Source organism: Ylistrum balloti, unplaced genomic scaffold, assembly GCF_031769215.1.
Source record: "Ylistrum balloti isolate Yb309-2 unplaced genomic scaffold, AGI_CSIRO_Ybal_v1 Utg369972, whole genome shotgun sequence".
NCBI lineage: Eukaryota > Metazoa > Mollusca > Bivalvia > Pectinida > Pectinidae > Ylistrum > Ylistrum balloti.
The window spans coordinates 1079296-1093259 of NW_026782064.1; the positions used below are offsets into that span (position 1 = coordinate 1079296).

General features: G+C 33.5%; 1 protein-coding gene across 1 annotated transcript; it reads left to right on the top strand.

Annotated features, from left to right (window-relative positions):
- Positions 1 to 6064: 6064 nt before the first annotated feature.
- On the top strand, positions 6065 to 11597 carry LOC132547727 (uncharacterized). Its single transcript, XM_060211530.1, has 8 exons — positions 6065 to 6082; positions 6948 to 7053; positions 8056 to 8224; positions 8727 to 8915; positions 9167 to 9408; positions 9710 to 9916; positions 10898 to 11141; positions 11441 to 11597. Exons 1-8 carry the CDS (start codon positions 6065 to 6067, stop codon positions 11595 to 11597), a joined length of 1332 nt encoding a protein of 443 aa, XP_060067513.1.
- Positions 11598 to 13964: the final 2367 nt, after the last annotated feature.

Sequence of the window (13964 nt, forward strand, 5' to 3'; positions counted from 1 at the left end):
TGTTATCTGGTAAGAATTGCTAACAAAACCATATCAGAGAAAAACAGATATTTACACAGAAATTTCTCAATAGAAAATCAACTTATTCAACATTCGTTTCATTTGCGTTCTTCAGGAAAATCGACGAATTTCAATGCATTGACTAGTAAGCCCCTCTCTGAATGGTCAAAAATGGCAAAAGTGATGTACATTTAGAAAAAGATCGAATTAATGTATTATATATTGTTTATCTATTAACCGATTATCTGAAATATAAATGACAATATATTGAACATAAAACACAACAGTTAGAATAAATTTTACAAAGACGGGCTACTGAATATCGATAGCAATATTAAGAAAACAAAACACAAGATTTACACTAAAAATCACAAAGTGTTGAAGATGACGTACAACACTTACTGGATAATTACAAAATATAGGAATATTGTAACGTTTTAAACACGATAATGAAACCCTACTAAGTTTGTTTAGGTAATATAGACGAATAAGAATGAAGAGCAGATTGTGTGACGTCACCATCGATGTTTGGTTCGTAGTCCTATTCCTTTGCTCTGCTATGGTCATTGACTTCAACAGATTAAGGGTTACATTCAGCTGTCAGGTTGTTAAATTAACGTATTCCATATGTAAGGGATTCTGCATTATGTGTTGAAAGTTAACATTTGTAGAACGGTGAACTATATCTGGCTCACATCTGTGACACACTTACACCTTTCCACAATTCATCCTTCGTTTGAATGTCTGTTTGGCCAACGTCGTATTCAAAATATTAGCATTATTTCATTATCACATTTAATACAAGTACTTTAAAAATCTTGATATTTCTGTGAAAATCTAAATACTTCTGAGTATACTATAAATGAATTAGAAAAAGTCTCCCATTTTTATTTGATACACCATTACTGGTATAGACCTTTAACCTTTAAATAATTACACGAAAACAATAAAAGTAAATGTTACAACTGACTTATTAAAAACGGAAAACCCGGCCTAATTTTAGTAACATCAATATATATATATGTGTGTGTGTTTGTGTGTGTGTGTGTTTGTGTGTGTGTGTGTGTGTGTGTGTGTGTATGATGACGTCATTATACTGTTACTTAACTGTTGCCTTGGTTTCTTCTGTTGTTCAGTCAGCCATTTTAATTCATTTTTTGATATTACGTTTCAACAGTCTCTCGACATCTTACGATTCCTTCTTGTTCCATGTAGGCTATCTTCGTGTAAACATGTTAGCACTTTCGCCTGTGTTAGATACCAGTTTAGAACCGAAACTGGACGGCATTCCTGTAAAATAATATTCACATGGCAATTAAGATCTGCAGTTAATGGTTCGGCCATGTTACTGACAAACTACTCAGTCTGGTATTACAAGTATCTTTCATAGGTTTCTGCTGTTCCCATCTTCCCATTGTTTCCATTTCTTCGATGGTAGTTATCCCCTGACAACCCTATAGAGGAAATGCTTAATTCTAAAACTACTGACGTGTAAAATGGGAGTAAAATACCGGTACAATCACAATTTACAGCATCAATGGGATGGGAGAAAATGGAACGCTGTGCTGAGAAATCACATTCTTGTCCTCTGATATTAGAAAAGAATATTAGAGTAGGCCAGAAGAAACCTGGAATGCTAAATCTACAAATAATTTCCCTGTATAGGTTGATTGTGTACGGGGCCACAGTAGCTACTGCGTCCGCTGTGGTCATCATAGTGTTCAGTATTGGCATTTATGCACCTACACAACCGGAAGTGCACCACCAAAACGCAGATTTCCGAACGATTGCATAAACATTAGGGACAATTGTGTTTGCTGTTGGAGGTCATCCGACATTTCCTACATTTCAAATGGATATGAGGAGACACAGGAATTTTAAGATAGTTGTCACGTCCGGTTTTATCAGTAAGCGAATCTTTATAACTTATCATTGTGTCATCAAATAACCTAACATGAACTGAGGATCCAAGTGACGTCATAATGTAGTTTACGATATCAGCTAATATGGCAAATATCTTTAAATCTCAGGAATTGTTTTAGATTTGACATTTACTTAAATGATATGATCAAAGCGAGCAGAAAACATTAAAGAATATGAAATTTAAATCGGATTATGAGATACTCATGTTTCTCTCAACCATATATATTTCTGATCGTTTGTAGTTGTGACCCTGATGTACCTGTTAGTTACATGTGCTTGATATTTTGTGTACGGGATATCCCTAGATGCCAATATTTTAAACAGCCTACCAACCGGAGCATTGTCCTACGTGGTTTTGTCGCTGGTAACAATTCACCTACTATTAGCCATTGTTATCGTCCCCAGTCCAGTTCTATAAGAGTTTGAAATGGTACTTCAGGTACCAAAAGGTATTCATTTATAAAACATGAACATCAACTAATATTAACTGCTGTAGATTTTTTCAGATAATGTCGACATGTTCATCGATGATGGACATCCTACTGAGCATCGTCAACTTTACTAAATAAGAATGTATAAGCTTTGCAGAACAAAAATCACAAAACTGCGTTTCATTTTTTTTAAGTATTTACTTGGAAAAGATGTATATCAAGATTCCTTGTCGTCACTATGGTTTTGTTTGTAGCCGAACTGCACCAAAGTTGAACTCTCTCCTGTCACTGATTGGTGGCTCCTCACTAACAGTACTAGACTTCATTTGTCCAGTATTATTCCACATGAAAATGTGTAAACTGAAATCAGAACTTGATCTTAAAAATGGCTACATCAGGGCTTTTGAGTAGGTACACTGTGATAATCAAAATGATAATATAACCCTATTGCTTTGTAAATTGTAATGAATATTTTGAATGAATGATTAAAAGTAATGGAAACAAAATGAATTCTGATTGACGAAACAGTGATAGAGCAGGAGAGTAGGAGAAGATTTACTGTTTTTAATGTTTGTGTTCGTTAACGTTGGTAAATGTCACACACTAAAGGGATGTAAAAGCATAGATATTTTGAAATCCGCTATCTATTTAGCTAATGTTAACGGTAACAAGGATACATTGTACTGATGTGTGTTATTTTGAATCCTCGGTTACCTCTATATTACTATTTTAGACCGCTACCGTTGTGGAGAAAGGAACTACGAGATCATTGGTCTAGGTGTCCTCGGTGTCCGCCAAAGTCAAAACAACACTGGCCGAAAGCATTGTCATCGTTTATGTAAAATAAGCATAGCAGAACTTTAAATTCTTGACGGAATGAAAATCATTTTCATAGCCACATATGATTAACGCCTCTTTACCCATTTGAATCTTTAATATACCTTATAAATATATAAATGTATCACATCACCAAGCGTGTACCTATTGCCATTGGTGCAATAATTCGATGACGTACATCACAAAGTTTGACAGCAAACAGAGTGTATCATTGATTATTTCTATCAGTATACCATCTTTGTAAATATACGTCTCTCTATAAGTTAACTTTCTTTGTAAATATACGTCTCTCTATAAGTAAACCATCTTTGTAAATATACTTTCTTTGTAAATATACGTCTCTCTATAACTATACCATCTTTGTAAATATACGTCTCTCTCTATTTATACCATCTTTGTAAATATACGTCTCTCTATAAGTAGACCATCTTTGTAAATATACGTCTCTCTATAAGTAGACCATCTTTGTAAATATAAGTCTCTCTATAAGTAGACCATCTTTTTAAATATACGTCTCTCTATAAGTAGACCATCTTTGTAAAAGATTTCTTGGTTCTGCTTATTCATAGCTATCAGTATTAATTCATTTTGTACGAAATTGATATGCAAATAAGGATATTCAATTTGCTGCCTGTCTGTCTTGCATTTTCAAAGGTTTCAAGATAGAATAGTATTATGTATAATTTTAGATACATCTTGATGAAACTGTCTACTTTTCTTTTTTAAATAGAAAATATACAATTACTTATCGTGCCAAGTTTTGTTTTGCATCTTCCATTTTGTTGTCTGTATGTACGCCATTGTCGTGAAATACCTAATTTTGATTTAATCTACCTGTCATCTGATTGTTATCAACAAAGGTGTATCGTTATATCTTACTGGGAAATGGAAAATACATTAAGAAATGAAATGAAATAAATATATAGAACAAAATAAATCCTTGATCTTGAATTTTCTGTGTTTTATACGAATGAAATTCTTTGTAACTCGTTAATCTCATTATATACTTTGTATCATTCCCGTAACACTTGCTCTATAGAAAAGGGTTTGAGAACGTGTAGTGGATATTTCGGGACCAATTTCACACAGAGAGTTTTATATACATTTCTCAACTATTTCTGTTTCTTTTCTAGCACAGCACCTTCAAAACGATACTCAAGTCATGTCTCTACTTTATAGTGTTGTTTGTGTGCGATCACCCTATCTAAATGTTCCATTTATATGTCATCAAAATGTATACATCTTTTCCCTTGTATTACATTTATTAAATGACATTTGGCTTATACCACTGCCAAGGCAAAAGGTAACTGTTAGATTGTGAAATTGAAATGTCTTATGGCACGAAACCGAATTGATTTCAAGTTCTTCTGCAAAGTTTAGATTTGAACGTTCGAATAACCATGCTTAAATTGTTGAATTGGCCTTTCGACCTTATTGTTTTTTAATCTTTGTATACAAGTCCTTCTGAGCATTTGTCTGAAAAAATGACATGTCAAACGTTAGAAGTTACGTATTGAGTGAAAGTATTACCTAAATGCACGTAAGGTTTTAGATAAGCTAATATAACATATCATAATTTCAAGCAAAGTACATAAAATCACACGTTACCTTCGCTGCTATATAAAAATAACATCAAATCCCATGATGTGAGTGTAATATCCGAAGTAGACATATCAATGTTGCATTCATTATTTTACTCCTAAAACATTTTAAGGTGGTTTGACACGTATAATAATGAGATTTGGCATCGCAAATTACACGCGATGTGCTATTTATACACACACACATATATATATGCATAGATATATACATAGATATATTTTTTTCGTTATTTCTGATGTTATACAATATACTTTACTACACGTATTACAATATATCACGTTATCCGTGAGGAAAGTGTGAAACATCTGCTTCATGAAATTTAATGACAATCCAAAACATTACACGCACCTGCTGTTCTACAATTCTGTAATAAAGAGTGTCCATGTTGATATAACTTTATGCAAGCAGGTCTTCATTTCTATTGCTTTCTAAAATATTTGAAGATACAAATCAGACATGTATTCTACAGAAATTTGATAACCACGCTAATTTCTAACTCGCCGTGGGACACGTTGGTATGTCTTGATGTAATGTTAAATTTGTTGGGCCACAACGAACCTTGCCATTAACCTTTGTGACGGTCAAGTGAACTGTTCTGCTTTACCTTTGTGGCGGTCAAGTGAAGATTTTTGCTTATCTTTTTATGACGGTCAAGTGAAGCATTTTGCAGGAACATGTAACGTATTTATTTACATGTAGTCATATGTAGGTGTTGAAATGAGTACTTATTTACAAAATGTACAACTTGATATCCCAGTGTGAAGTGAAGCTTACATAAGGACATCTTAGTAGGAGTCGAAAGGTAAGATTTAGAATATAACTCAAGTATATAACGCGGGTAGACATTCATCCACGCATTACTATGATATGTTTTAAGATCAAATAAGACTGTTCGAAAAAAAAAGACTTTTATAATCAGGTACCGAAATACATTTGAGTATGTGTAACTGAATCACATTCACAGACAAGTATCAATGGCAATGGTATAGATTGACTAAAGTTAATATGACGGGTGTCGTCTATGAAGTCGAAGAAGCTTACTCTTCCAGAACACCCGGTCTTACTCTCCTTCAAGGTCTTTGTGTAAATCGTTCTTTTGTTCATATCTTGCCTAAGTTTTACTGAATTTGTGTTTGGATTATGAATATGTTTACATGTTGGTATTTTCTTATTTTTGTTGGACATACCTTGTAATGATACGTATAATAATATTTTGGATCATTGTCACAGTAAACAGCAATTTGCCGAGACTATCACACTCCATCTTTACAATGTCAACCGAAAATCTAGTAAGTACGATAACGTATGGGTAATGAGGGTCTGTCTTTTGTTGAGACATTTGCTACATTCCGTGTTATTGCGGAGTTAATTTTGATTCTATGACAAAACATAATATTTAATGATATTTTGTTACATAACTTTGTTACCTACACGTGAAGCAATATTTGTTATATACATGTATATAGATATTCGTGTCAGAACATTTTCGGATACAACGACGCTTACGTTAGATTTGATATAGAGTATACATGTACCTGTCTTATGAATTATCAGTACTTTTGATGCCATTATCACGTTATAAAAGTGGCCTAAAGCTAGGTCCTGAGTCACACCAATATATGCCTTTACAGATCAGAGAAATATAGCCTCAATTACATTATCATAACTAAGCCTTTACGGTACACAGACATCGCCTGTGGCAAAATCAAACACCGTGCATCTACCCGTGTAATTGTCTAAAGGCCAGCAGAAAGTAGTTTACCGTAATGTAGAATCCATTTAATAGATATCATATTAGTATGTAGCTTTCACACTCTTGAATAGCTTCCTTTTGTAAAGATATTTGTCAAATGATAGATATGTGAAATGTGTTGCTGGTAATAGAAAATGACCCATGACCAGATTTTTGGTATGACCACCAATGTATAAAAATCACTGATATAGAGACCTTTCAGGTTTCGCTATGTTTATATTTTATACAAGAATGGCATTGTAATTTGTTTCTTTACTGTTTATAAGATTTGTTATCTGTATCATATGCACCTAATTGGATATCGTAGACTGTATCCAGGTAGGAGTTTCATTTCGTTTAGTCTTTGATACTTATAAACCATATGCAAAATAAAACAGTGGTATATGTATATTGCTACCCAGGTCCACAGGGAGGCGGGGTTAACGATCTCGTCAACCGCCGTGTTCATTGCTGGAGACGTTGCAGGGACGGGGACACTTGCCCTTCCCAAGGCAGTTGATAACATAGGTATCTGAATACAAACTCTTAATGTATCAATTTGTTCAATACATTTGTGTTCTTAGATTGTATATTTGTGTGAAGCTCTCTAATCCGTTTTTTTTTTTTTTTTTTTTTTTTTTTTTTTTAAACTTCGAATTTCAATAATCCATTCTAATATAAATGGAATTGTGTAGCAGGCAAAGCCTATACAAGTCCTCTCCTTGAAGTAAAAGGAGAAAACAAAACGTGGTTGTTGTATGAGACATTTGATCATTTCCGTTTGTAGTTTTCAAATGTTATCAAAAAGCTCATATTTTTAGTAAATTTTGAAAAATATGTAATGAGAGAGAAAGGAATACCTTATGCAAGGACCCCATGTTTCTACCACCATAATGGAGATATTCCGACAAGAACAAGGAATTAACCTGTTCTGCAACCACGTGAGTTTCGGTCACGATTTCAGTTGGGCGTTATGGCATGGCATGAAGCGAAATACCGCTAATTGATATGTAAAACTTACCATTTCAGAAATATGTGGAGATATTAAAATCAATCTTCTTGAAGGAAATTTATTTATAGAAATCTTTATAAAAATAAAATTATTACAAAACCATCGCGAACCTTTAGGCACATTTTAATTTTAGTATCAGTCATATTTATGGTTATTTTTTCATTTTGTTTGCTCAACAAATGATTAATTCATTCATTGTCAGTTGAATACCATACACCAATTGTGGTAGAAATATACATCTAAAACAATATCAATCCACAGTAATTTTATTATAAGTAAGGAATTAAAACATTCCAATGTTCTATTCACAGCATTAACTAAAAAACCTGGAGGATTACAGCATTCAAACTCAGTTCATCATATATATGCCATAAAATTACACCAGGGATTTCGAGACCTAATTGTATCATAGTAAAGTGCCTGTTTGCAGATGCTTAATTGATTTCTGTCTCATAGAAAATGTTACTCGTGAAACATTGTTTTGGTTATTGTCCTTTAATGTATATACCTCTCCTCAGGATGGGCTGGACTTCTATTGATGTTACTTTTCGCGTGTGTGTCGACGTACACGGGTACGCTCCTCGGCGAGGCTTGGACTATGGCAGCTTCGATGTTCGAGGACTGTAAAGGGCACGTACAGAATCCCTATCAATTACTAGGAGAGAAAACGTATGGAAAAATCGGAAGGTAAACTCAATTACCTTTCAATATTACAAAGTAATTTGGTTAAAGGTTATGTATTTTATGATTTACACTTGATTGAAAACATTGAAATTGGTAGCAATTTATCATTTATCCACATCAGAATGAAGGTTTGTCTGAAAAGTTTGGAAAACTATTTTTACAATGCTATGGATTATTCAACCGAAATCATGAACGAACCTTCCCTATTTTAGCATTTATATTTTTATTTTTAAAATTCCCATTATAGTCAATCTGCGATTTATGCGGCGTCACAATACTGCATTTCATTTTTATTCCCTCTCGAATCAACGTAAGCACTTTCCAGTTTCCGGATTTTTATCTTATCATATTAGAGGATGCAAGATATCTCATTTATTACTTATCACTCATGATGCTTTAACAGGACCACTTGAAACTAAATAGTCGCTTCGCTTTCAATGGTATGGGTATTGACAATTATTTTCCATCCATCAATGTGTTACACAATGAATTATTTCCAATGCAGATATGTAGTGTCCGTTAGCCTGCACGTATCCATGTTTGGAACAGCTATTGTGTTTCTGCTCCTGTCTGCAGACAACGTAGAAATTCTGTCCAGAGCTCTAGGACATGACATCTCATTCTGTTTCTGGTTGGTAATAATAGCAGGATGCTTAGTCCCTCTTTCTTGGTTCGGCACACCTAAAGACTTTTGGTAAGATTCATATCATATCTACCATTTTCTGTCAAAAATCATGATAAATGACAATTGATTCAAATTTTTAAATAGTCTTGGAGATTATAGGGTAAGAGTTATAGTATAAGTTTTATTTTTCTGTAATGCTGTCTTAATGCACAGCTTTATTGTACAACTGCTGTGTCATTGAAAGTCTTCCGTATTATATGGTATAGACACAAGAAAATATGAGAAATTCATGAATACATTTCCTCTTTTCCATTCCTCAGGTTGATTGGCTACGGAGCCACAGTAGCAACCATTTTAGCCGCAGTACTCATTGCGATAGGTATTGGTCTGGATGCCCCGAATCAGCCGATCGTTAACCACCAAAGTGCTGACTTTCAGAATATTGTGTTAGCATTTGGAACTCTTGTGTTTACATTTGGAGGTCACTCCTGCTTTCTTACTTTTCAAATGGACATGAAGAAGGAAAAGGATTTCAAAATGGCAGTCATTTTCGGATATGGCAGTAAGAAATTTGCAGTTGAATATAGCCCTTCAAACATTTGACAGATTATTTAAAATAACTCCCGATAGGGAAATGTCTTTACCCTCCTATATAACGATTTATTCACTTGTTTTCTTTAGTTACCATCAGAACTATTTTAAACACTCATTGTCGTCACAATGAAACAAAATTTTAATCACTATAAAATCACTGTGTGGCGAAGTTATGGAAATTTTATATTGGTGACTTTCCGAATGATGCTTATGCTGGAGAAAAATATAAACAGATTTCTCTTGTGTCAAATGTAACATTGTGTTTGTAGTTGTATTGCTGATATACATACCAGTAACGGTTGCCGGCTACTTTGTGTATGGGGTCGAACTGCAGCATAATGTGATGAACAACCTACCGACCGGGACATTATCCTACATCATACTGGTGATGGTCACCATACACCTCTTTCTTGCCTTCATCATCATCCTCAGCCCGACAATACAGGACGTTGAACTTGCACTAAATGTACCTAAAGGTATGAATAGATTTGCATTCAATGTCATATTTGGCCAGACAGTTTTATTGTAGAAAACAATTATTTATTTAGTCCTATTATAACTTAAACGTCTGCACTCTTACACGATAAATTTGGCTAATTTAGTTAACATTAATACTTTCATATTATTAATCAGCTGCTATCATTATGGCCAAGTGATTATTCTCGGGCCAATGTGACAGACCAAAGGCCTGATAAGTGGGTTAATATATCAGCTGGTTTATGACAATTTCATAAATTAACAGTGAATATTTTGAGTAAATTTAAACAATAGTTCAAGTATTAAAAGTAAATTATATTTTCAACAACTTTATAGTCACTGTTGTTAGGCAGTGAAAGGGACGTCTGCTCCTGATGACACTTTTTTTTGCATGTTTTATAACTTGCCCCCTGAAACTTCGAATCCTCTATCACGTACATAGTTGTTGTCTATATCTAAAGGGGATGTTATGTTAGAACGAATGATCATGAAAAATTTCAAATGAAGGGCACATTCGATTATCGGCGAAAACCTTGGTTCATATATGATATTGGCCGAACTGGGGTAACATGTTCTATTATTGGTCGTGTTTGGTAACAAAGGATTTTAAAAGATGCAAGTTGATATTTCTTCGTGCAATTTAGAGATGGACGGATTTGATGCTTCATAAGTTTGCCTGTTGGTTCTGTTGTTGTATACCTTGTTCTCATTTTTGAACGTGACACTTCTTACTTGGATTGACTAAGATGTACATAATGGGTGTCATCGATGAAGCAGAAGACTCTTACTCTTCTTGATAAATCTTTCATTTTCATATTTCACACTCTTGTTTTATTGAATTATTTGATTTTTGGATTATGATTATGGTAATTAATAAATGGAAATGTAAACGACATATAGAAATACATAAACAAAAAAGGACTCAAATTCTAGGTATAATATTTTTTTTCAATTCGATTATGTATTTTTTTTATCTTCAGAATTCACATGGAAGAGATGTGTGGTGAGATTGATCTTAGTTGTATGTATTTTGTTCATTGCCGAGACTATACCAAAGTTTAGCACGCTGCTGTCACTGATGGGAGGATCATCATTCACATCTACCGATTTTATCTGTCCTATATTATTGTATACAAAGATGTACAAAATGAAGGCGGAATACAAAGCTTCATTAATTAACGACGATAGCTTACAAATTCAAGCAGCTTGGAGTAAACCAAAGGAGTAAGTATGGATATCTTAATGCCTTTATATGGTAAAATCGCTAATATACACATTAAACAGAAATGATTTTGAAATTATGCGTCATATTGGTAACACGCCTCTGTTTTGTAAACCAAATAAGAAAGTATAGATATTTTAGTGACGTTTCATAGTAATATCGCTGATATACTTATTTACAAAAATTGCTTTAAAATTATGCGTCGTATTGGAAACACTTATGTTAGGAGACAGCATGTACTTTCGTCTACTAACAGCTGTTAAAATATTTAGTGTTTACTTCTATGTCATTTTGTTTATAGGGTTTTACCACTGTGGAAGAAGGTACTAAACTACGTAATAATCGTGGCAGGAATGCTTGCCGGATTGGCTACCTCGGCGTCCGCCATTATTAACATTGTCAGTCCTGATTCCCTGTCTATGCCTTGTTACGTTAGTCTTGGTTCCACAGCACCCTGAGAGGGTAATCATATACAGCAGCATTAACTCTAGCCCAGTTGAAGATATCCTTGTCAAAAGGCAGGATATCTTATTGATAAAACGATATTAACGAAACAACAGAGTAAAGGAACTAACTGATGAGTTTTCACAAAACAACAGAGGATATAGCTGTTGTTTTATCCTTAAACAATAGATAATCTAAATGAACAATTAATTTCAATTACACCGGTTTAGGATCTATCTCATCTGCTAAAAAACAATAGATGTCAGAAATTTTATTTCATACATATCAGAATCGTGATAATAAGAAGAGAATGTAACTGAACCTTTCCTCGGAGCATTAAACCTGAAGAGAAAACGATCTTGTTTCGATTAACAAGTGGCATTAAATGGACTATTTACGGCTATTATTTTTTTAAAATAAAGATAGTATCAATATGTATTTTGAATTCCTTACTTCTGTTTCTTTCACTGCCTGATTGATGTGTGTATTTATTTATAGAAAGGAGAAGACTTTCATCTGCTATATATGTTGTTCTATTCCAGTAATTAACAAGTATTTTTCAATGAAATATTTTGGACTGAACAAAATTAACTGTAACTTATGTTAAAAAATGAAAATACAAAGACGCTAACAGAATCTAGTCGTCTTTATAAAAATAGAGGATATGTCGAAACTGTTCTCACATGCCACGTTTTAATTCATTTGATTAGTGTCATGGCTCAGAATATATCCTTCTTCATTTATTTTCATTGAATATACACAGGTGCTTGACATTGTTCTGAAAATATATGATATATGAAAACTAGGATTTTTTTTCGAATAACGGGAATAGTACATCTCCCAATCGCCTGCTAAGCTTCAAAATCTAGACTCCTGGCATAACTTATGAGTACAAGAAGTACTAAACGACTACAATTTGTCTCTACTTACTTTTACTCGAAATTTGTTTTTGAAAGTGCTTTTCACTTGTATATCTTTTGAGCTTCTCTTTTTGCCAACACAGATCTAACAGACTTTTATTTGTCATCGGACAAAGAAACAATTAAACAAGCAACAGCTGAACAATAATTCTGGAAACAAAATCGGATTAAACGGAATTATTCCTTACACGAGCAAAATACCAACCACAATTATTTTCACAAATATATGGGTCCAGTGGAACGCTTTCGTAAAACAAAAACAGACAAAATGCCTTAAATGTTACTGGCTTTCCAAGAATATTTTATGAGCCAGATTAGTCTCAATGAGACATAGAGACAAAGCAGTATACTTATATCGGACTGTAAGCTAAAAATTAATTGGCTTGAATATGTATATATGTAATGTTAAGATAAGATCTAATATCGAAAAGCTTTGAAATCTTTTTTCGATATTCTTTTGTTAACTAATATTTTCAAACATAGTATGCAAAATTATTCAACTCGTAAATACATCTTGTCTGTTATTCATATTTGTGGATAATGAAAAAAGCATTGATAAGGATTGATATATTTAGATCTGCATCATGCAGCTGTTTCGTTCTCCGTGGACACGTCAGTGATGCTGCCCGAGTTGTTGAAATCTAGGAGGCGACAGAAAAATAATATAATCAACTTCATAATTTTCGGATGAAATCTAAAAGAGGCATGCAGATTACGGCAACCTCGGCCACTGACATTGTCAACCAATATCGATAAAGAAATAATAAAGATAAAGAAAAAACCCAAAATGTAAATATTGTCATAATTAAACTCAAATCAATAAAACTAGGGGGAAAAGATGTGAAAGCACACACACACACATACAAACACACACACACACACACACACACACACACACAAACACACACATATCCAATCTTGGCCAATCCAAATAAGTAATGTCAAGTTCTCAAATGAAAACTAAGTTTATAGCAACGGAACTTACAGGCAGATTAACGAGCATCGCACACGTCCAGCTTCATGTCGTACAAAGAAATATGTGAATAGTCTGTTTAAAGCCTTACCACTTAACTCGAAGAAAACGTTGTCAACCAAACACTCGATCATTTAATTATTTCGTTCTGATTATATTTCTTCTAAAATGTATTCTCAGAGCAGGAATATTTAGTACTTATCATTATACCTACAGGACAGAGTTATAAACCAACCTGGAAACAATAATGCAGTATACTTTATATAAGTAAAACATTTATAGAACAGCACAGATTGTAGGTTTATCCATTATTGGGAATATTTATATACGGTCTTTATTTTACAAAGTTATACTGAAGTACTGTTTCTTTGTATCAATTTTATGTACAACACAAAATGTGGAAAGGGCGAATGAAATAAAATCCATCGCAGTGTATATTTTAACTGTAAACTTGACTTGCTACAAACACGACATTGATGTAAATGCCG

Bases quoted from the DNA above. Each gene is read 5' to 3' on its own strand.
- LOC132547727 (XM_060211530.1), top strand. The intron at 7,054-8,055 runs GTATCTGAATAC...ACCTCTCCTCAG, and splicing joins CAAGGCAGTTGATAACATAG to GATGGGCTGGACTTCTATTG. The intron at 11,142-11,440 runs GTAAGTATGGAT...TTTTGTTTATAG, and splicing joins GCTTGGAGTAAACCAAAGGA to GGTTTTACCACTGTGGAAGA.